This window comes from Bos mutus, chromosome 25 (genome assembly GCF_027580195.1).
Source record: "Bos mutus isolate GX-2022 chromosome 25, NWIPB_WYAK_1.1, whole genome shotgun sequence".
Taxonomy (NCBI): Eukaryota; Metazoa; Chordata; class Mammalia; order Artiodactyla; family Bovidae; genus Bos; species Bos mutus.
Genome location: NC_091641.1, coordinates 7,392,528 through 7,415,724, shown reverse-complemented (window position 1 = coordinate 7,415,724; position 23,197 = coordinate 7,392,528). Strand labels below are relative to the sequence as shown.

Here is a 23,197-nt window from a genome sequence, read left to right as displayed (position 1 = left end):
AGGTCACGCTGTGGAGAGCGCCCCTCTTTTCTCTTGACCTCTTGGTGCCAGGCCTCCATACCACACCCCTTGGAGGGCCCTGGGTGATGGCTGTCATCTCTTCCACCCTTCTCCCCTGAATCCACTTTAACCTTGGGGACACCTTAGGAATAGTGCCTGTCATCCATACCGAGTGGGCGCAGATCCTTTCCCCCTGTTTCATGCTCTGGGCCCCCATTTCAGCTTTCGGTGCTTTTTGCTTACTCCCCGGCCCAGATTCCTGCTTTGAGCTCTCAGCTGGTAGATCGTTTCAGGAAGGAGGGACAGACAGCTGAAGAATGGCAGACCACACATTCAAGTCTCCATTCTGCCCATGAGGTCACCTCCAAACCCTTCCACTGAGGCAGCAAGGATGAAGCCTCAGGCTTGGGGGTGATGTCTGGGGCTCACCTGTTTTGCCAGAGGGGAGACACCAGCTGATGGAGAGGCAGATGGCAGCCAGACAGAGCTCTCACCAGCCCCCTGTCCTCTGTCCAGCTTGAGCCTCACCCCAAACCCTGGCTCTGTGGGATGGCGGTTTGCACTTGGCCTGGTGTAGACCCCAACCCACCAGGGCCCAGGGCAAAAGCACAGACGGGTTCCAGCCACAAGGATGGGGACGCCAGAAGCTGAGTTACAGGCTGTTCTGAGCACCAGCCTGGTACTCCCTCACCGTGGTGGCAGCAGGGGTGAAGCCAGGTCACTTCCTGGTCATCGTGGGAGTCGGGACTGGGTAACTCAGGCAGCAAAGCTCTGGGTGCCCTCCGGGGCGCTGTAGCCCCCCATATGGGGGAAGGCTTGCAGGGGCGGTCTCTGGAGGATGAACTGTCTGGGGCTCTGAGATGCATACGGATGCAGGCCCTACAGGAGCGCTCCTGGGCAGAGGGACCATAGGTCTGTGGCCCCAGGGGGGAGGCTGAGTTTGTACGGGGGGAGGGGGTGGGGGCTTTGGCTCAGCAGGAACAAGATCCTTCTCAGGAGAACCACTGCCCGAGGGTGGGGTGCTGGGACCTGGAGCTGGCCGGGTCTCCAGGTGGGAGCCACAGCTGGACCTCCGCCTGCAGGGGAGAGTGGGGTCAGAGGCTCTCTGGGCCAGCTGCAAGTTTGAATCTAGATCAAAGGTGAGAACCCCAGCCTCTCGAACTGCCCAGTCCCCCAGTGGGATGGTGCGGAGGATTCCTGTCCACACTGCCAGGACCTCAGTGAGGAAGCCAAGGTCCCGGTCCTTCTCCTCTCCAGGGTCCCGCTCTCACCGGCCCTACTGTCACGCCTCATCTTTCCTCTGCCCGCCCCACCTCCCGTTCTTACCCCCAAAGCTCAACTCCACCTCTGGCCCAGCTCTGCCAAAGCCCCCTCCCCAATCCCTGTGGGCTTCTTGGGCCCAGCGCTTTATTTCTGCACCTTTCAGGTACTGCCGCCGCTTGTCTCCTAGCCTCACTCGCCCAACGGGGAGGCCGGGCCCCCTGAGACACAGCTGAGTGGCGGAGGCTCCCCAGGGAGCCGGTGTGCGGCGCCCCCTCCTCCCCGCCAGGCCCGGGAGGAGCGGGGACCCAGGCAAGGACGACAGGAGAGCCAGGTGCAGTCCCTAAAACAGGCTCTTTAATAACATTATGTCTTCACTGAAGAGCTTCGCTTTTCCCACCCAGCGCCGGGCGGGGCGGGGGGCCGGCAGGGGCCGGCTTTGGACGCCCGTGGGCCATCGCCCGTGGCCGGGGGCGGGTCCGGTGGCCCCAGGGCCTTGGCGCCGGCGCGCCCGCCTAGTAGAAGGAGTACTGGTTCTCCACGGCGCGCGTGTGGCCCCGGGCGCCCTCGCCTGACCCGGCCTCGGGGGGCTCTTCGGCGCCCCCGCCCGCTGCCTCCAGCAGGCGCTCGGCGCTGTTGCTGCGGCTGCGGGCGCTCAGCGGGCCCTCGGCGGCGGGGCGGGGGGCGCCGGGCACCGAAGCGGCCGAAGACGACGAGGCGGACGAGGACGAGGCGCCGCCGGCCTCCGAGGGCGAGGCGGGAGGGCAAGCTGCCGCGGCGAGGCTGGAGAAGTAGTGCTGGCCGGCCGGCTCGCTCCAGCAGGCAGGCGGCGGGGGCGCGGCGCTGGGCGAGGGCCCCGGGTCTGCAACGGGAGACCGCGGGCGTCAGGGCCGAGCCCGGGTCCTCCCTCCTTCCACGCACTGCCCCCTCCCCCGCCCCAGCAGCGTGCAGGCAGAGGCCAGCGCCCCAGGAACGGGTGACCTAGCATCACACAGGGAGGCTCAGACCCCAAATCCCGCGCCCCTAGTTCCAGCCCACCTCCTAGAGAAAGTCTTGGGTATAGGCGGCTGTGGCTCAGACGATAAAAAACCTGCCTGCAAATGCAGCAGACCCGGGTTCGATCCCTGGGTCGGGAGGATCCTCTGGAGGGCTGGCAACCCCACTCCAGTATTCTCGCCTGGAGTATCCCATGGACAGAGGAGCCTGGAGGGCCTCAGTTCACAGGGTCCCAAAGAGTCGGACACGACTGACACTTTCCATTTTTCGTAGGTGCGGCGGACATACGAACGCGCAACCCGCGTGCCCCGCACCTTCACTCACCCCTCCCAGGCTGCCTTCCTTAGCCCTCGGCGCTCAGCCCCACCCGTGCGGGATCTAAGGGACTCCACCCACTCCCGGGACGCCCGCGGGCGCCCCCTTCCGCCCGCCAGGAATTTACTCCGGACACGGATCCGCTGGGGCTGTCTTTCCCACCCATCCGGCTGGTCCAGGTGGTTTACAACAGGTACCAGACCTGGTTGGTGCTCACCCCGCGGGGGCCAGCAGGGTGACGCCCTCCCCCACTGCCCACCCGTCCGTCTGCGCGGGCCGGGTTAGGGGTGTCTTACCGGGTGGGGGGCCCTGGGCCCGCACATAGCTGCGTAGGGTGATGTCGGCAGAGCCCCCGGACTCCAGCGGGATGGGGTGGGTGTGGAAGTGGCGGAGCATGTCAAGCACAGACTGGAACCACAGGTGCTGCACGTGGCACTGCCCGTGGCCGTTCAAGGACAGGCGCAGGTGCTGTGGGCAGAGATGGGCGTGGTCAGTGGAGGGGAGGGAGGGGTGCTTGGACCCGCCCCTGACTGGCAAGTGCCTTTGAAGGTCAGGGGGAGGGCCAGGTCTCATAGGGGCCGTATGGGGGTGGTGTCAGAGCAAGGGCCTCTCACCCAGGAGCCCCGTCTCGGGAAGGGGAGGGTCACGCCGGTGGCGGGTCACGTGGGTAGCGGGGATGGGCATGAGGGTAACAGAGCCAGGCGAGGGCTGGAGGGGGAATGCATTCGTCCCTATCCCGAGAGCACCAGCATCAGGGCCTTCACGCACCCCGTCCATCCCTAGTCTCCAGAGGCCCTAGAAGGTAGAGATGCCGTGTTTTGTTTGTATTAGTTGAGCAGCTGTGTCTGACTCTTTGTGACCCCAAGGTCTGTAGCTGGGAGGCTCCTCTGTCCACGGGATTCTCCAGGCAAAATGCTCGAGTAGGGTAGCCATTCCCTTCTCCAGAGGATCTTCCCGACCCAGCGATGGAACCTGGGTCTCCTGCATTGCAGGTGGATTCTTTACTGTCTAAGCCATCAGGGAAGCCCAGAGATTCCGTGTTAGAGATGGGGAAACTGAGGCACAGGCGGGAGGGACTCACCCACAGCCACTGGCATAGAGCTAAGAATAGAACTCATGTTGGGGTGACTCTCCCAGCCCAGCTAGGGGTCTGCTGTCCGTCCCTGGCCAGCTAAGGTCCAGGCTGGAAGCAACCCCAGGCTGATTGGGGGCGTGGCCACAGGTGCCACTCATCCAAGCTGTCGAGGAGGAGCCCGGGGAACTGGGCTCACCTGGGCCAGGCACCGCAGGGAGAGGGGGGATGCCCAGGCCTGTGGTCTTGAATGGTGGGTGAGCCATAGGGCTCAGTCCTTTTTGCTCCGAATGTATCCCACATGGGGAAGAGTGGCTGTCCCTGGGGTGTGTGTGGCAAGAAGGGGGGTGACAGGAGGGTTTCAGGGTGTGCCTGCGATGGGGAGCTAGCCTGGGCACCTACGAACAGGAGAGAGAAGCCCTGGCAGGGAAAGAAGTGTTCCATGGTGGGGCCGATGCTGCCCAGGGAGCCAGGGGTCGTGGGGGGCGGTCTGAGCCGGGCCAGCCCAGGCTTGGGATGCTGGCCCAGTGCAGGCCTGGAGCGGGAGTCCTGGGGTGCCCCCTCCTCTGGCGGGGACTGACGGGAACCCGTGTCCTGGGAGGAGCCAGGGCTGGGTCTGTTTCCTTATCGGAAACTTGAGGAGAGGGGAGTTGAGGTTCCTGCCCACTCTAACCACCCCCGCCCCCCCAACAGTCACTGGACTTTCTGTCATGTTTCCCTTTGCGCCTTAGGTATTATTAGCACACAGGGCGCTTCCTCAAGAGCCCGCCATCTGGGCTTGGCCCTGTCCTGTCTGGCCTACCCTTTCACTTGTCGTCACCTCAAGGATTCCCCATCCATCCTCAAGGTCCTTTCCTACTCTGGCTGGTGGGGCTGGTGGGGATGGTGGGGTCAGGAGCCTCCTGGTGCCCTCTGCTCCCCAAAGCTCTCTTGCCCAGCTCCTCCTGCCTGGTTCTCTGGGGCCCACTGTGTGGTTCCTTTCCACACCCCCCGGCCTGGTCTGAGCACAGGCCTGGCCCGGATTGGTGCCCAGGAGGGGCTGGTGAACTGTGCTGAGCAGGGAAGAAGAGGGGCTGTGTGGGGTTGAGGGGTGCTGGTTGACCCCAGCCCCTGTACCCAGGTGGCTCCAGGTGGAGACCTTCAGAAGCCCCAGTGCTACGTGATCCCCAATGCATAGGGTCAAAGCCAGACTCTCAGAAGGGCCCAGCCTCCTGTGGGTTCAGCCACAGGCAGGACCCCATCGGCTCGTGGAGACACCACGGCTGGGGCAGCCTGCAGCCCCTCAGGGAGATGCAGGAGGGAGGCATGCGCTCAGCACAGGCAGGAGCAGGCCTGGCCTGTGGGAAGCCATGCCGCCCCCACCCCCAGGGAGCCTACTGCCCGGCAGGGGTGCAGCCTTGGGGCCGCCCCCACCCCCACCGCCGACCCCGGGCTGGAGGCTTCCCCTGTGTGCGCCCCCACAGCACCCCTTCGCCAACTTGCCTTGGCCTTGCCCTGGAAGTTGAAGGTCAGCACATACTCCCCAGGCCGGGTCTCACTCTGGCGGATCACGAAGAGGCCATGGTTCCGGGGCCCTCCCGCCAGCACCAGCTGAGCTGCCTTGACCCGTGACAGTGTCCCGTGGAACCAGGGGTAGTCGGAGAGCTCCAGCTCAGCCTCGGCCTGGGCCTCTGGCTCTGCTGCCTCCTCTGCTGCAGAGGAGGGCAGAGTGAGGGGTGTGGGGACGGAGGGGCCACAGGAAGCAGAACAGGTATGGGTCATCTTGATCAGCTTGTTGGGTTTTTGCAGGTAAGATGCTCTTTGAATAACTGAGAACTAGGCAGGGAGTGGACCCAGCCCACTAAATGTATGAGGTAAACCGAGGCACAGAGAGGAGAAAATGATAGCCTAACAGAGGGTAGATTTAAACTGACAAGTCTGGTTTAGCAAATAGCTTAATGATGAGAATGTATCAAATGAGGGAACAGGAGCCTCTTGTCTCGTTAACAGCCAAGTGGCCAATGGTTTCTGTTCTCACTCAAGAGATATTAAATGTCCTGGCACTTCATGAACCAGTAACTAAAGTCCTCAATAGCCCCAGCTGGTGCAGACTTCAGGCTATCTGCTTGTATGTATAACATCAGAAGATGCTTATTTCACAATCACCGAGCAGTTTTCTCTGGAAAAAATTGGTGGGGTTGCTTAATTTCCTGGGGTCACTCTCTTAGGTCAGCAACAAACTTGGGAACAAATCAAGTGTCTGTCCCCATCCCCCTGGTTCTGACCCTTGGTACCCCTTTCCGTGAGTATTTTCTACCGAAACTGGGGCCCATGGGAGGGGTCAGGCTCCCAGCCCGGCCTGCAAAAGCCAAAACTACCGAGTTGCTGTGCAAAGGACCCAGGGGGTTGAAAGGTCACAGCTTCGGAGGCTCAGGAAGGGCTTGGGAGGGGCCTGTGGGTGCCTGTGGGCTGGGCAGGGGCAGGAAGAGGGAGGGCCCCATCGCACCTGTGCTGTTGCTGCCGCTGCCGCCTGGGGACTCCAGGGTCTCCAGGAAGGTCTCCAGCGGGACGTGGACCAGGGATTCGCCAACGGCCTCTCGAGCGCGGCTGTGTGGGGCTGTCACCACGGCTGCCGTTGTCTCTGGGGGCCGGGGCAGGTCCACTGCTGGAGAAGCAGCAGGTTAGAAACACGCGTGTCTGTCTGGCCACCTTGGAGCGACCGCAGTCTCCAGCCCTGCCCTCCACTGCTCCAGCCAGCTCTGTGTCCACCTACCCTCCGTCAGGAGCTCACAGCTGCAGGAGGCCACGCGGCTGGCCAGACAGCCTCCCCGAGCACAGGACGGCTCAGTGTCTTCCTCGCTGTCCCTGCGAAGGCAAGAAAGCCCAACTGTGTTCGGCCGTGCGACTCGGACCCTGACCGCGGTCTGCTCACGCAGCCAGGCAGAGGCTGACTGTCCCGCGGCCAGCATCTGCTCTGTCTGGCTCGCCTGGGTCCCTCTGCCTCCGTGTCCCTGCGATCACACCCTCAGCTTGCTCAGTGGCCACCACGTGAGTGACTGGGCCATATGGATAGGTCTCCAAGTGCGTGCAGCCCTTCCTGAGGTCACACGACCCCTTACCCGCTAACCCCCAAAAGGGGCTGGCCGCCTCTGAGGATCCCACGGAGGACCCCTTCTGGGGGCGGGACACGGGGTGGGTGGGGCCTGGGCCGGCCCCTCCCCTCCCTTCCCCCGGGCCTTTGTCTCCCCATCTGTGGCGGCTCTGAAACACCCGCAAAGTGAGGTTCACCTTCACGGGGGTGAGGCAGAGAGTGTGCGGAGCAGATGGCTGGGAGGGTGGCAGGGGAGGGATTAGAACCACTTCGGGGATGTGGGGGGGGTGGCGCCTGGGAGGCTCTCAGGACTTTAATTGTGCTTCCTTAAATGAAGCTGTTAATTAGCAAGCAACAGCCCCTCCCCCTGGGCTTGGCTCACTCCATTAGCCAGAGGAGCCGCTGCCAACAGCTCGGCCGGTGCCCTGCCCGCCCCTCCTAGTCCTGGGCTGGGGAACCTCTCCCGGATGGCGCAGCCAGCCTCCCTGCTGTCCTTCTGCCCCCCGGTTTATTATTAGCCATGGCTCCCCGCTGCCCAGACCTACCCGCTTTCCCGGGCTAAAGGCGCGGCCTCATTAGCTCTAACTCCAGCCACCCGACGGTGCTGACATTCCCCGGTGCTGACATTCCCCGCGGGTCCCAGGCCCTCGCGCTCCTCCACTGCCCTCCTCTGCCCCCAGCCCCCTCTGCCTGGCCCAGGCCCCCCTTTCTTTAAGCCTCAGAGAAAGGGCCCCTCTACCAGTACAGCTTCTCTGAAGCTCAGGACTGGATTAGGGGGCCTCCCCTTTGGTCCTCCATCCCCGGCCCTTTGGGTTCACCGTCACTACCATCTGTCTAACTCCTCATGGTTTCAGCCTCCCCTGGGAGTGAGAACAAGATGATTCAACTGCCCTCCAGGCCTCGGGATCCTGAACCTACAGAGCCTGCTGGGAGTGGGGGTGTGTGGGGACAGGGAGGGTCCCGGCCAGCACCCACCTGAATTGGACTGCTGTGAGAAGGGCCCATTTCTCAAGCTCAGCTCCTGCCCTCACCAGAAAGGTGCTCCCCATGAAGGCTCCAGCCAGGACACAGCCCCGTAGGCCCCCCACCCTGTCTACCCATCCCAGGGGTCTCACCCGGGGTCTACGCAGCCCTGGATGTCAGCCACCCACGAGTGCTTCTGCAGGGAGTCGATGGTCTCCAGGATGTACTCTGCTCCATTCTCCACCTGGGGAGGGGGGTGTCGAGAGTCCAGAGGTTCATCCCGCTCCCGGGGGGAGCTCCCTGGTCTGAGCAGCTGGGAAGACAGTGGGGTCCCCAGCAGAGGGCAGCCCACGCAGGCAGCAGCCCCTCCCCCTGGGCCCACCGCCGGAAATCACCGGGATGACTGAGGTCATCCTCAGGCCCTGTGGATGCAGCCCCCGAGGAGGCCGTGCTGGGTAAGGGCTGGGGTGGGGGTGGGAGAAAGGCATCACAACCCTGAGTCTGTGGGGGGCCAGCAGGCCCAGCCTTGAGTGGTGGGGCTCGCCTGCCTTTGCACCTGGAACTCTGCCTCTGCGGCCATGCCCCAGGGGTAAGCAGCCTCCGGAAGGGAAGCGAGGAGAAAGCCCAACCCAGAGGGTGATCAGGCACACACACTATCTGATAAACTCTTCCCAACAGCCGCAGGAGAGAGAGGTGACACTTTCCCCATTGTACAGATGGGAAGACTGAGGTTGAGAGGTCCGCTAACTGGCTCAGTCACAGGAGCGCTCAGTGGTGGTGTTGGGACCTGAACCCAGGTCTCTAATGCCTAGGCCTGGCCTCTGAGTTTCTTGTTTAGTAAAGAGCAGTGGGATTCCCATCCCATCAGAGCTTGGAACTGACTTCCACCCTGCTCTGAACTGATGGGGAACTGAGGCCCAGAGCGGGCCTGGCAGGTGGGCGCCGTGGCCTCAGGACTCCTGAGCCTACTGAGACACAGAGGCCACCCGGATGTCAGGAGTAAGGCCAGCAGATGAGAGAGCCAGGCAGGGAGGGGCCATGTCCTCAGCCCCCAGCCTGGGTGACTCAGGGTCTGGGGTTGGCAAATGTTTGTTAAATGAATACAGGAGTTCATGACTAAACAAACAGGGCCGAGTAAAAACATAAACCCAACTGGGCCCCTGGAGAGGAGGTGGGGTGGCGGGGGGGGGGCGGTGGTGGGGTGGGGCGCCCCTCCATGCAGCTTCGGGTGGGTGGAACCAGGCCTCCTTGGGGACTTGGCCTCACAAACACCCTCTGATTCTCCAACGAGGCTCGGGGCCACAGCCCTGGCAGCCCAGAGCCGTGTCCTCAGCAACCCGAGCAGGCCACCCCGGCGAAGCGGGGCCTGGGAAAAGGACGGGCAGCCCCCAGGCTCACTGGGGTGCCTCCCTGGCCACCCTCAGGGCCTTTGTGCCGTGGTGGGGCCGGGCGGGTTCCCACACTCCAGTGCTGGTGACGGGGGCATTTGCATAACTGCTGCAGGCTGGCTACCAGTTCCTGCCTATGGGGTGGATGTGGGTGGCGGGACTCCAGTGGGGGAAGGGGCGGGAGAGGGGAAGTGAAACTCAGGTCCTTCCCCCAGCCCAGGAGGAAATGGGAATGGGGACCCACATGGTGGACGACACCTGGGCCACTTGTCTTTGGAGCTCGGCCAGGATTCACGTCCTAGCTTGACATCTGTGGAGGGTCCTGGGACCCCCACCCCCCAATCTGGGATTCCCTGCCCCTACCCTGCTGCTGGCCCTTCACCCTCACCCCCACAGGGGTCTTCAGGGCCAGGGGTGGGGCTCACCTTGAGCACGAACGTGTTGTCCTTCTCCGGCATCTCCAGGGGCATGGTGGTACGGACCTCGATGATGGCCGACAGGGGGATGCTGACTTTGGGCCTGGAGGCCTGGGAGGCCAGACGAAGGGCGGTGAGACAGTGGCCCCAGGGCCTCCTGAAGTCCTTTCTCACCTCCCCCACTCTCAGAGGTCAGAGCCGCCCCAGCTTAGGATGCCAGGCAGCCTCGGGTGGAGGTGTCCCAATCCCCATTTCACGGATGGGTAAGTTGAGGGTGTTCCTGGGAACTGGAGGGACCTCCTCACATAGTCACACAGCAAGTCAGGGACAGAGCTGGGATGGACATTGGTCTCCCACCTCCAAGCTCTGAGGTGGGGTGAGCTCTGCTCTGGCCACCCTTCCGCCCAGCACACCCACCAGATCTGTGGTTTTTACATTTTTCACCTTGACCTATAGTAAGAAATACATTTGACATGGTGACCCAGTACACACACCTAGGTAAAAATATCTCTGAAACACACGTTTCACCAGATAATATTTACTCTGACTGTGTGTGATGGAGTGTGACACTTTCTATTCTAGTTCATTTAAAAAAAAAAAAATGCTCGTCTCCTCCTTCAGATTAGATTTACCACAGTACAGGGTTGGAGACCCTGATGCAGAATGGGATTCCTGGAATTGGGCAGGGCCGTGTCGCCAGGTGGAAGAAAAGAGGCCAGTGTGGGATTTGACAGAGGTAAGCTGGCAGGACTCTCTGGGAGGGCCGCTCTGTGCCTGCCCCCCTACTCTGCCCCAGAGTTCCTGGCCCTGGCCCGAAGGCCCCCGGGCTGGCTTGAGACTGAGATTCCTGGCAGAGCTTGAGCTCTGGGACAGGGACTTTCTTAGGAGGAAAGGGAAGGGCCCCACGTTGAGTGGGCAGGCGGGTGGGGGTTCCTGGCAGCACTGGCTGCCATCCAGCAGGCGTCCGGCTGGGCTCGGGGTGGTGACTGCGGGCTTGCTGACCACGGCAGGCCCTTGTGCCAGCCAGCCAGGCGGGGCCTGCGGTCCTGGATCGGGTAGAACAGACAGGTCCACAGAGAAGAGCTGGACGGGGCTCTCGCTGGCCAGAGGCGCTGGATCCTCTGCCTGGCCTTGGAGGCCCGTCTGCCTCTCCCTTTGCTCCGGCTCACTGTTCCCACTTGCGTGGTTGGAGCTATCAGCCTGTTTCATGCCCCAAGTGAAACTGTTAACTGCTCAGTCGTGTCTGACTCTGCGACCCCAGGGACTGTAGCCCACCAGGTTCCTCCATCCATGGGACTTCCCAGGCAAGAATACTGGAGTGGGTTGCCATCTCCTTCTCCACTGACGACCCCAGGCCTTGGCTTATGCAGCCTGAGTTGCCAGCAATGCCTGTCCTGGGGTCCTGTCCACTGGTCAACACTTAGGCAGCCTGGCTTCTTCTCCTCGGGGCCCCCAGAGCATCCTGCACTAACTCCATTGGGGTTGGCCCTCCAGCCCAGCAAGTAACAGCTTCTTGGTGGTTCCCTGATGGCAGGGGGCCAGCATCTTCCTGGGGCCCGGCCTAGGGCTATGAGGGGACCTGGGGTCCAGGAGACTTTTCTTGCAGGGCGGGTGAGGGGGCTGGAGGTCTGACACACACGGGCCATATGAAAGGGCACTCTGAGGGTCCCGGAAACAATCCCTGAGCCTGTAGACCCCAAGCCCCATCAGCTCCAAGGGTGCAGCTAGGCCTCCAGGGGCAAGAGGAGGAAGAGCTCTGGACCATGGGTGGGTGAACAGGACTCAAAGGTGGGAGGAGTGTCAGCTGAGGCTTCCCGTGGGGCACATACATCCTAGATCAACCTCATCTGTGAAATGGGATCTGACCCCTCGCCAGGCCTGCTCCCCCTTCCCACGAAGTCGCTCCTGAATTTGCAAACATTTGCATGAAAAACGGAGGGTCTGAGGCCAAATCAGGGGGTAGGAACCCACTGGCCTTTCTCAGAGGTTGGTAAGGTGATTGCTCAGAGGTTGGGAAAGTGGCCCCCCAGGAACCCTGCTCTCTGCCAGTGGTGAGCGGTGGGCTCAGGAGGGGCTCATGCAGGGGGCACCAGCTGTTACATCCCCTCCCTCGAGGGCAGCTATTTTCAGACGGGCAGCTGCGGCTGCCACTCAGGGCACAGAGGCGCTCAAGCCCTGCCCTGTGGGTGACCCTGGGCAAGTTCCATCCCGCTTCCCACCCTCACTGGACCTTGGTCTCCCTGTCTGACGAGCGGTGGCCTCGGGCTTAGTGGTCTGTGATTCTCTCAGGGACCTAAAGGCGGGGCCTGGGCAGGCAGAAAGCTCTTGGGAAGTCTGGGGGGTCCTGGGACTTGGTGAGAGTGCTTCAGAGAGTTAGTGTGTCCCCCTAGGAAATCACCTCTCCTATGGTTCATGGGCCCCAGACCTTGGGGAGCCCACCCCATCCACCTCCAAGGGGAGAGAGGCAAGGAAGAGGATGGGGAGTATAGACAGACAGGGAGGTGGGGAAGGAGGCGAGACTCAGGGTGACTAAAGGCCCTGGGGACAGGGTGGGCCCAGAGGTGGGTGGGGGCCCTGGGCGGTTCTGGGGGCTGCTGCACCAGCACACGCTCCCGCCTCCCAGCTCCTTTCGTTCCCAGGACCACCGGGGTGATGGGTATAATTAGCTCAGCTCTGCCATCCACCAGCTCTGTGACTCTGGGCCGCCACACCCCCTCCCTGAGTTTTCCTTTCTCTTCTGTGACCTGGGGACCATTGATGCCCACCTTGCTGGGGTCCTGGGAGGATGACGGCCCTCAGAAAGCGGGCACTATGGTTAGTTATTCCCTCCTTCCAAACAAGGCAGGTTTGCCCCCTCTTCCCCCTGCCTGCCCCAGGAGACCCAAAGCTGCCCCTAGAGCTTTGATGGTGACCCCCAGGAGGAGGGGAGGGCGTGGTGCACTCAGGTGAGCAAGATGCTGCTAAAGGCAAGAAACAGCTTTTGAAACCTGGGCCAGAAGGGAGTCATCTGGGCCGGGGCTGGGCTGGAGCCTGGCTGTCAGGCAGATGTCTACTGAGCCCGACTGCAGACCTCCGGCAGGCCCCGGGCATGCCACTGTCACTCCTTGCCTGCCTCTCTGGGGAGGCTCCAGCCACCCAGCGGTTCCAGGTGAGGAAGACAGGAGTCCAGGCAGCCAGGCTCTCCCGTACCCCGCCCCCCGCCTAGAACAGTACCCAGAACCCCTTCTGTAGCCAGAGGGTCTTTCTGACCCCTCGCAGGCTTGAGGGATGACTTGTGGGGCGGTGGGCCCGGACTCCAATCTCCTGACCCGGAATACTCCATTTTGCCTACCAGCTAAGACCGAGGGGTGCTGGAAGCCTGGTCCTCCACGATCCCCTCTCCCAGGGCAAAGGGGTGGGCAACTCACCTTGGGCGGCACGAAGAACTCCAGGCGGAAGCGCTCGCCCGCCACCGCCCTGCGCAGGAGCAGGCGACACTTCTGCCACTGGGCGGCGCCCCCGGGGCCTGAGGCCGCGTCGTCGGCCACCATGAAGCGCAGCGCGCCCTCGCGCTGGATGTCCACCAGCTCCACCTTGGCCGCCAGCGTCCGCGACAGCCGCAGGCGCCGCATCCACTTGTCGCGCGGCTCGGCCGGGGGCTCGGCGGCGCCGGGCTCGGGGGAGGCGCGCCGGTGCCACATGTCGCGCACGCCGTCCACCACGCACAGGCTCATGTTGCGCAGCGAGAAGCCCTTGCGGACGCGAGCCTTGGCCGCCGCGGTCGCCGACACGTCCTCCGAGCTCCGCGAGTGGCCGTAGGGCGCGGCCTTGAGCGCCGGGGGCCCCGCGGGCCCGGGCTCCATGGCGTCCGGGGGCTCGGCCGCCCCTCGGGGCGGCGCCGGCCCGGCCACCAGCACGCGGCGCACCTCCTCGCTGAACACGTCCAGGAAGTTGGCGGCGAAGTGGCGGGAGAAGGCGCCGGCGTCGGGCGTGTCGTAGGCCGGGTTGTCCCGCAGGAAGCGGCAGAACTTGTGCGCGAAGTCCACGGCGGCCGCCTGCGCGTGCAGCTCGCAGAACTGCCGCCAGTCCGGGACCGGCACCGGGACCGGGACCGGGGCGGCACCATTCATGGCTCCCGTCCCATCGCAGCCCCGGAGGCTGCGGGCGAGAGGAGCCGGTGAGTCAACTCCCCACCCCTGGATCGGAGCGCCCACCCGCTCCCGCTTCCCCGGGACGGTGCGCAGCCGCCTTTCTCGGCAGCTCCAGTGTGTGAGGACAACCGGGGAGGTGGGACATGTGTCTGCAGGAGGGAGGGGGACCATGCCCCCCTCCATTCACTCTCTCTTCAAACAGCAGTCTCAGGGAACCCCAAGGTCATTCCTAGGTCTGGGGCAGGAGGCCGTGATGACAGGTGCTTTCAAGTGGGGTCCCTAATGAGCCTCCAGTGATCCTCTTCTGAGGGTCCCGGAAGTTTGGAGGACAGGAAAAAGTCATGTGCAACCCTCTTGGCTCTGCCCTTGAAACTTGCCAAGAACACCACTCCTCCTCCACTCACTACCATCCAGGCTGCTGTCCGGGACCCAGGCAACCCCTTTTCAACCAGCAGTACCTTAGCCGCCTCTTCACTGCCCTCCCTCCGCACCCCCCTCTGGAAATTGATCTTATCCCCCATAGCCTGTTCTCCACCCAGAAACCCAGTCACCATTTCTAAAGACAGATCAGGCCCTCCCCTGCTCAGAACCCTGCAATGGCTCCCAAGCCACTCAGAGTAAAAGCCACTGGCCCCCACACCTCCCGTGACCTGCCTCCATCCGACTCCCACAACTCTACCTGTTGCCCTCTGCTCAGGTCCCACCTGAGTCCCACCCGAGTCCCACCCCAGGGCCTCTGCACTTGAGAGTTTCTCTTGAATGTGCCTGGAATGTCCTTTCCCTCACACTGCCTCATGTCCTCCAGGTTTCTGCTCAAATACCATCTTGCCCGATAGCTTTCCTTGACCCCCACTCCATTAGAACAAGAAGGTCTCAGGACTTCCCTGGTGGTCCAGTGGTTAAGACCTCATCCTCCCTCTGCAGGAAGTGTGGGCTGGATCCCTGGTCAGGGAACTGGGATCCTGCGTGCTTACTTTTTGGCACAGTGTGTATCCCCATCTCATACTGTTTATCCATTTGCTTGGTTGTGTTGTCTCCCAGGCACCACACCCTCCCCTGGAAATGCCACCTCTACGAGGCAGCAGTCTTGACATCTTCTAAGTGGCTATGTCCCCAGTGTTGGGCAGGTGGCAGGCACTCAGTAAACACTGAATGAATGAATGAATGGATGGATGTGTTCAACACACCAGGCATGTCACAGCTGTCACTGCCCAAGCCCTCACACAGGGCCAGAGAACACACAGCTTGTTAGTGACAAGTCTGGGATTCTCACGCCGACTCAGAGACTTCGAGGGTCACCTCCCAGTGTGGATCCAGTATGACTATCTTTTCATACTGGCCTGGAAGGTGCTGCTTCTTCATACTTCTTACCATTATGGTGGACTGACTACCTTCTCTAATTGTTCCCTCCAGTGTGTGTGTGTGTGTGTGCACACGCTCAGCTGTGTCTGCCTCTTACGACCCCATGGACTGTAGCCAGCTCTGTCCGTTGGATTTCCCAGGCCAGCATACTGGAGTGGGTAGCCATTCCCTCCTCTAGGGGATCTTCCCAATCCAGGGATTGAACTCGGGTCTCCTGCATTGCAGGCAGATTCTTTACCATCTGAGCCACCAGGGAAGCCCTGTTTCCTCCTGAACCTCATCCAAATTGGACCTTCTTGAAGAGGCCTGAATCCGGGAATCCCAGCTTCCGCCTCCTGTCGCCAGGCCCTTCCACCCTTCCTCACTCAGGATCGCCAGACTGCATGGTGCGTGACTGGTCATCAGGGTGCCCTGCCTCCTCATCCCCCAGGTGGCACCCCTCCTGGGGGCACAGGCCATTCATTCTGTTTATGCTTCTCCCCCTTGCAACAGGCCAGGGTGAAAATTACTGGAGAAAAAGTGGGGCAACGTGGACCTGCCCTGTCTGGGGGTGCCGGTGGGTGCAAGGGGAACTGAGACGGAGGGGTCGTGCCCTCACGTGCCTTCCCCAGGATCCCCACGATTCCTGGCCTGGCCCTTCCCTCACAGCTCCTGGGAGCACCATCTCATCTGTCCTCTGGGATTCAAGCTGTGTAATTAAATGCCGGGTAAAAATAGCTCCCCCACTTCTGTGAGATCATCCGCAGGGCCTCTGTGCCACAGGGCACGGGGGGATTCCCTCTCACCTGGGGGGCAACCTCGGCCTTCGACCTGCACTCAGTAACCACAGCACAGCCCTGGGGGAGGCAACAGTGTCTTAGCTGGCCTCCTTGTGAGGAGGCCACTGAGCCCGGAAGACAGTTTTCCAAACCAGCGGGTTGCTCAGAGACTCCCAGGCCGCATCCAGCGGGGAGTTGGGAAGGCCAGCAAAGAGGACCAAGAGTGACCTCCCTGCAGGCAGGAGCAGTAACCTGAGGGAGACTTTTCAGGACAGGGGAGGGGCTGGGGAGAAGTGGGGCTGAGGCACCCATGAGCTTGTTTAAGGCTGGGCCTTTCCCCTGCCCTGCCCTTCCTCCCTTCTCATCTGGCTAACTCCCACTCAGCCCTCAAGAATGAATTCAGGGGGCCACTTCCTCCAGGAAGCCTTCCCTGACCTCCCCAGCCCAGGCTGAGCTCCCACAGTCCCCTCCTGTGTGTCCAGCTAGCGAGGTGCTAAGGGCAGAGCGTCTGCCTGTCTCCCATCTACCACAGGCACTCCTGGGGGCAGAAGGCAGGTCTGAATCTTATGCCAGGAGTGAGGGTGGGGCAGGAACGTGCGGCAAGCAGGCCTTTCTGGGGGTGGGATGGGGACACGGGTCCCTGAGGATGTGTGGGAAGTCCGGCCCTGGGCTCCGAGCCCATCCATTGACGCAGCAAGGTAGCTCTCCCCACAGGGTGCATTGATATTCCTGCTCCGCTGCAACCACCAAGGCGGGTCAGACCAGGTGAGAGGGCAGCCCGGGAGGGGCTCGCCCCTTAGCCGGCAGCAGGTGAGGATGCTGCCCACCAGCTCATGGGGCAGGTCGGGGTGGGGAGGAAGCCGGTCCCACTGTGAGCTCAGGCATCGATCCCCGTCCCCCCCACCCCCTTCCGGCTGGCCCAGAGTCCTCTTAGCAAGAAGACGGCGAGTGCAGGGACAGGAGCCGCAGGAGAGGCTCTCGAGATGGGGAGGGGGCCCAGCTAGGCCTCACTGGAGGCAGGGGCGGGACTCAGAGAGGAGTCTGCCAAGGGCAGGGGGCGATGGCCGTGCCCTGGGCAGGGACTGGCCTGGGAAGCACTGAGACTGGCCCTGCCTTGCCTTCCCCGCCTCCCCGCCCCAACCACTTGCTGGCGGCTCAGGAGCCCGTGGGCCCGATGCCCGGACCAGCAGCCCTCGATGTCCCCTGGGTCCAGCAGGGGCTACGCAGAAGTGACAGGGGTGGTACAGCCAGGGGTAAAAGCCACGGGCAGCGGGCCAGCAGGGAGCTGGCCCTGCTAGTTACAGGCATGGCTCCCTGTGAAAGGGAGGCTGCAAGCCACAAGGAAGAGGGCTCAGCGCCAGCAGGGACACTGAAGCACTGTCCCCAACTGCCTGGGGGCCCAGACAGGCAGAGACCAAGCGCCGCGACTGCTCAACTGGGCTCCAGGCCTGACATCTTTGCTCTCTGGGTGAGGGCTGCTGACCTCACCTCCAACCTCTGGGCCTGTTTCCTCACTTTAAGAGTGAGGATGAGGGACTTTCCTGGCACCTTAGTGGTTAAGACTCTGCCTTCCAATGCAGGGGATTCGGGTTTGATCCCTGGTCGGGGAACTAAGATCCCATATGCTGCTGGGTTTCCCTGATGGCTCAGAGGTAAAGAATCCACCAGCAATGCAGGTTCAATCCCTGGGTCGTGAAGATCCCCTGGAGAACATGGCAACCCATTCGAGTATTCTTGTCTGGAGAATCCCATGGACAGAGGAGCCTGGTGGGCTACAGTCCATGGGGTCGCAAAGAATCGGACACGACTGAGCAGCTGAGCACTCATGCACGCTATGGGGCAACTAAGCCATGAGAGAGCCCCACATGCCACGACTAAGACCCGACGCAATCAAATAAATATTTTAAAAAAAAATGAGCCTGAGGGACTGCCCTTCACTGGAAGGACAGCGTAGGAGGTGGTCTCTGCAGTGTTCCGATCCCTGTGTCCCTGTAGGCAGGGCTGGGGCTCCCCTCACCTCTGGGTGGAGCCAGGAGGTAGTCTCCAGGGACCCGCCAGGGTGACTCCCAATCAGTCATTCTGGAGGGGACCACAGGCCCAGGGGTGCGAAAAACAGAGCTTCAGGGGGAGGGGACCCCGAAGGTCCCAGAAGCAGGGTGGGCGCCGTCACTGGCCCCCACGGTCTGGGCTGGTGGGGAAGGTTTATGGGTTGAAGCCAGCGGGCCCAGGGTTCCTCCTTCTCCAGCAGCTCCACGGGAATTCCCTCCTCCGTCTCTGCCTGCATGGCTCTCCAGCCGGCTGGACCTTCTGCCTCACTCAGCTGACTATTCAAATTCTGCCCCCTCTCTGGGCTGTGTAAAAACCCTCTCCTGTTCCAGGAAGCCTTCCCAGACACCATCATGCCAGGGCCGGAGGGCGATGGGATGGGGGGCTTCAGGGAGGCAGGGCAGGGCAGGGGTGGGCGGGGAAGGGAAGCCTAATCATGTCCCTGCCTGGTGCCTTTCCAAGCCGTGGACTCTCCTCACCCCTCTGCCAAGAACCCAAATGGGAGAATCCCCCAACCCCCACCCCGGTTAGATGCTGGGGAGAGGGGGCGGCTGGCCTTCCGGTGGTAAAAATAGCGCTGACAATTGGAAAAGGAAAAAAAAAAAGAAAGCCAGCCGTCAGCCCCCAGTGGCACGCAGTTCCGGACCCCTCGGCCAGGTCATTCCTTAAAATATTAATGAGGCGGCCTAGCCACCCCGCTAATGGGCTGGCGACCAATCGATCGACCGTGCGGTGGGCAGCAGCCTGGAGGGCGGGGAGGCACCAGCAGGGCCCAGGGCCACATTTGCGGGGGAGGGGGTGTTCCTGGGAGCCCCAGCTGGAGCTGGCCTCCCTACTGCCCGAGACCCCCAAGGAAGGGATGGCAGCCCTGCAGAGCAAACCAGCCACCCAGCACCCAGCAAGGCTGCCTCCTAGGCAGGGGGCAGGGCCTGAGTGGCACCCTTCCTCTGTGCTCTGTTCTGGGCTGGGCAGTGCCCGCCCTGCCCCCTGCTGTGAACCACATACAGTGGGGAAACCGAGGCCTCCTCCTGGGGCACCCCCAACACAAGAAGAGGAGACAGGGTCTCCCTTGGCTGCTCCTGGCCTTCCAGGAAGCCGGCCCCAACCATGCTCACTGGTGTCCTGTCCTCTGGGCATCTCCGGACCCGGCCCGGCCCAGCTGACTGTGCACTTTACCACCAAGGCTCCTTCCAGCTGCCTTCGTGGCCTCCTGGGTCCGTATCCCTCAGCCCGCTGTCTGCACCCTGTCCCCTGCAGCACAGACAACCTTTGGGCCCTCAGAAGGTGCCCCACAGGGCAGGCTCTGAACCAAGGTCTCTTTCGAGAGGGAGGTGCGGCTGAAAGTCCCAGACCTTCCCCACCCAGAACACCTGTGCTGACCTGTGGCCCTGGCAGGAGGCAGAAGTGGGCATGATTTCTGGTCTTAATGCTCTTGACTGGGTGGGGACTTTGCTGCAGAGTGGGTGTGGGGAGGAGGCTGCTCTGATTAGTGACACGCAGGGACAGGTGCGGATTAAGAGCCCTCTTAATACTCTACCCCGTATATGTGTGTGGTGGGAAGGAGGGGCAGCACGGGACTCAGGTGGTCCTGGCTTTTCCGAGCATCAGTTTCCATAGCTGTAAAGTGCACGCTCGCCCATGCAGACCTGCCTGCTCCTGGCCCAAGGCCGGTGCCAAGGACTGTCTCAGGGAGGCGGCTGTTAAAAGCCCTGTGCCGTCAGGCCTGCCACACAACTCCCAGCCTTTGCCATCATGGAACCAGGGAAGCCCTTCCGCTGAGCCCCCAGGATGTCACCAATGCCCCTGACCTTGACAAGTGTTGCTGGCTCTGGGACCTGCAGACCCCGGTCCTAGGGGACCCCCAGAGCTGCAGCTGACAGCTGCTCACATCACAGGGGCCCCGTGGCCGGGGCATCTCCCCTCCTCCACATCTGACTGTTTCACACGTGGGACAGTGGAGTGGTTAAAAGCCTGAGATCTGGAGCCAGACTGGCTGGGTTTGAATCCTAGCTCCTCCGCTTCTGCGCTGTGTGACTCAGCCTCTGGGGGACCTCAGTTTCCTCATGCATCAAATCAGTGGGTAAAACAGCACTGACCTCAAAGGGCTGTTATGAGGATTAAATAAGCAATTTTTAAAAAAATCAAAGCTCCTCTGCTTTTACTTCCTTAATGTCTTGTGTTCATTCCCTCTTTTCCTCCCACTCTTCTGGGCAGAGGATTCCTCCCGAACCTCCTTGTTTCTCCAGATCGCCACTTGCCCCTCCTCCCCAGCCCCTGACTAATCCAGGCTCCACAGGAGGCCAAGGTCATCTTCCTAGGCCGGGACCCACATCCAGCGGGGCTATGCCCCTGCCCTCACGTCCTCCTCCCTGCCAGGAAGGGAGGATTCTCCCATCACACAAATGAGGAAGTGAGGTTCTGGGAAGGGAGGTGACTGGTCCCCCATTCCCAGATGTACCCTGGACTCCCCTATGGGTCGGGAGCCATGCTGGCGGGTCCAGGGCCCCAGATGGGTGAAAGGAGTCATGTAGAGTCAAGTTCAGGTCTGTCCCTTTCTACAGCACATGCTGCTCCCAACAGGGCCCTGTCCCTGGGGAGCCCTCACCCTAGGGCACAATAGGGGAACCCAGGCCCCGCCCTGGGAAAGAAGGCAGCCATTCTGACTCCTGGAGAGGGGGGCAGGGGAAGCCAGGGCTGGGCCCTGCAGGAAGCCAGTGTCAGAGGAGCAGGGAGTGGGATCCAGGGCAAGAAGCTGTGTCAGGGCCTCGGGGCTTAGGGGGAGTCTGTCCTCCTTCAGGAGTGCCTGGTGCTGGACAGTTCCTGGATGGGCTCTGGACGTGGAGAGCAGGCTGGGATGGCTCTAGCTGCACGGGCCCTGCCCTTCTTGGGGTGTGGAGCAGACGCACCAACCCCTCTCCAGCCCTGGCCTGGGCCCCGCAGTCTCTCCTCTCCCAGTGATAGGGATCTCACCTAGGGCCCGGTTCACACCCCTCCCAGACCTCCCTGGGCAGTGACCCAGCCCCTGAAATCTGCCGGACACCCCCTTCAACCCCCACCACTTAGCCCACCAGTCTGCCTTCTGGCTTTATCACAACACACACACCGGTGGCTCCTGAGACCTCAGCACCTCCCTCGGTTGAGTATCCCAGACCCCTGGGTACTGCAGAGGCTTATAGAGCTTCCCCGGGCATCTGGGCAACAGATCTCCCAGCCTGGCTGATCTCCAGGCACCTCAAACTCACCACCTCCAAGTTCTAATACATCCTCTTCCTCCAACCCCTGCTTGTCCACTGCTTGGGGTCTCAACGTGCAGCCCAGCATCTCCTCACCTGCTCCTCTACCCCAGTACCTGATGGGGCCCTGAGCCCAAGGACCCTCTTTTGTCTCTGCCTGACCCCCCATCCCTCCACAACACTGTATGGCGGTGCCCTGTCCTCTCCACCAGACCATGAGCCCCAGCTGGGTGTCACACCCGCCGAGGCCGGCCCTCGACACAGTGGGTTGGAAGTTTCGGGAGAATGGAGCCCAAACCGGAGGAGCCCAAAGATGCTGTACTCCCACACATCACTTTGCCCAAAGACAGGTGTGGCCACGACCTCCCCTAGATATTGAAGAGTCACCCTGCTGTCCCCTGGGACAGAGCTCAGCCATTAAACAGACCCACCCAGGTGAGGCGGGGGAAGAGAAACCTCCCCAGTTCCCAAAGCGGCCATCGCCCCTGCACTCCTACTCAGGTAGTGAAGGAGCAGGAACCGAGGCAGGCCCTAAGACTGGACCTTTGAATGCCATGGGGACAGCAGGCAGGAGGCCCAAGGTCCCTCAACCCCCAATTTCCTACAACCCAGAATAGACAGGCAAGTGCAAGGGGTAGGAACCGGATTCTCGTCAGAGAGGTGGTTTGGAAGCTTGGCTTACTGGTTGAGTGACTTTGGACAAATCATTTCACTTCCTTGAATCTGTTTCCTTCTCTGCAACATGGGGATAATAATAGTACCAAGCCCCAGGGTTGTTGTGAAGATTACATGAGAAACAGCACAGACGCCCTCAGCCAGCAGCAGTCAGCTCGAAACCAACCGCTCAGCCCTGGGACTGGGGCGGGAGGGCTCCACCAGGGTGGGGTCCCACCTCCCAGGGAAGTTCACCCTTTTGTGTGTTCTCCGTAGGAGACCCACAAAGCAGGGAGGAGGGGGTTAGAAAAAATTTTAAACAGGTTTTTTTCAGAGTAAGGGTAAGAAGAAAAGCACATGCATTAACTCTTGATCACTTAGACCCATTCAGTTATCCCGCATGAGAATCTCCTGCCCATTCTCACTCACGCCCTCTAGAGGGGGAGAGGAGTGGAGGGAGGCGGCTGGTGGGAACCTGTCGCCCAAACCCCACAAACACCCTGAACCCCACGTCTGCCCCCGACTGCCAGACCTCCCCCAAAGTTCTTAGAGCAGATAGGTTCCAGGTCACTCCCAGTCAACTGGCCTCCTGGATGGAGCAGGGAGGCCAGGATGGAAGAGATCTGTTCAAAATTGGGGGCAGGGATGGGAGGGTTCAGATCATCCTCCCCCCTCCGCACCCGCAACAGAGGCAGCCAAAGCCTCTTAGGATAACCACCCCCTGGCTTCTCCGACCCTCTCAGGGGTGCCCATTCACCCCATGCTCAGCGACCTGTGTTGGGGGGGCAACTTCTGCTAGTCACCCAGCAAGGAGGGAGGCACCACCACCCCCATTTTACTGGGTATACGATGGAGGCTCAAAGGGCAGACGGTGGAGGGTTCACTCCAGGTTTGACTCCCAGCCCTAAGGCTCTCCCCTGCACCAACTGGCTTATCTTTGTTCCCGGGTCACTCTCGAGGCTGTCGAGTCCGCCCTGCGCGGTTCTGGAGGGGTCCCAGTCATTGCAGACCTCTCCCCGCTGAAGACAGCACTTCGTGGGCCGCTGGGGTCCCCGCCTCTGCCCGGTCTCGGCCCGCTGGCTGGCGCGGTGCCGAGCCCCGCGCCGCCCGCAGGTTCATCAATGGCGAGGCCGGAGGGCCTGAATGGAGGGCACGAACCCGCCCCTTCTTAAAGGAGCCGGCCTCTCCGGCGCCCGCAGCGATCCTCCCCACACTACCGAGGGCTGCCGGAGAGCTCCTGGGGTGGGCGGGTCGGGAACTGAGACCGTGAGAAAGAAGGCCTGGGCCAGATGGAGGGCGTGCCGGCCGGGCGACGCCGATCTGGACAGGGTCCCTCCTGTGTCCCGCACCCTCATTTCAGGTCGGCCTTTCCCCCGCCCCCGCAGCCTAGGGAAGAGACCCCCAGCGCCCCGCCCTCCACCCCAAGCCCTGGCCAGAGACCCCCTCCTCCAGGGGGCCCACCGAGCTCGCCCACCACCGGGCCTCGGCCCTGGGAAGGGGCGGGGGGCGCAGCTGCTCCGAGGCTGCTCGGCCC

The 23,197-nt window shown here is 62.1% G+C and overlaps 1 protein-coding gene across 3 annotated transcripts; it reads right to left on the bottom strand.

Annotated features, from left to right (window-relative positions):
* Positions 1 to 1,601: 1,601 nt before the first annotated feature.
* Positions 1,602 to 22,842, bottom strand: SH2B2 (SH2B adaptor protein 2). Of its 3 annotated transcripts, none has more exons than XM_070362380.1 (8): positions 12,888 to 22,842; positions 9,490 to 9,591; positions 7,829 to 7,920; positions 6,396 to 6,487; positions 6,129 to 6,287; positions 5,126 to 5,334; positions 2,868 to 3,039; positions 1,602 to 2,122 (listed from the first exon to the last, which is right to left on the bottom strand). In XM_070362380.1, exons 1-8 carry the CDS (start codon positions 13,791 to 13,793, stop codon positions 1,776 to 1,778), a joined length of 2,079 nt encoding a protein of 692 aa, XP_070218481.1. In that variant the 5' UTR covers positions 13,794 to 22,842; the 3' UTR covers positions 1,602 to 1,775. The 3 variants fall into 3 exon arrangements, with proteins under 3 accessions (XP_070218481.1, XP_070218483.1, XP_070218482.1); XM_070362382.1 differs by having other exon boundaries at positions 6,129 to 6,284; positions 12,888 to 22,841; XM_070362381.1 differs by having other exon boundaries at positions 5,126 to 5,331; positions 12,888 to 22,840.
* Between the last annotated feature and the right edge of the window lie 355 nt (positions 22,843 to 23,197).

Excerpts from the sequence above, each read along its gene's own strand:
- SH2B2 (XM_070362380.1), bottom strand. The coding sequence starts at position 13,793 with ATGGAGGGGGGCATGGTCCCCCTCCCTCCTGCAGACACATGTCCCACC. Across the intron at positions 9,592-12,887 it reads AGTTCTTCGTGCCGCCCAAG|GCCTCCAGGCCCAAAGTCAG; the intron begins GTGAGTTGCCCA and ends CTGGCCTCCCAG. Across the intron at positions 5,335-6,128 it reads CAGCGGCAGCAACAGCACAG|CAGAGGAGGCAGCAGAGCCA; the intron begins GTGCGATGGGGC and ends CCTCCTCTGCAG.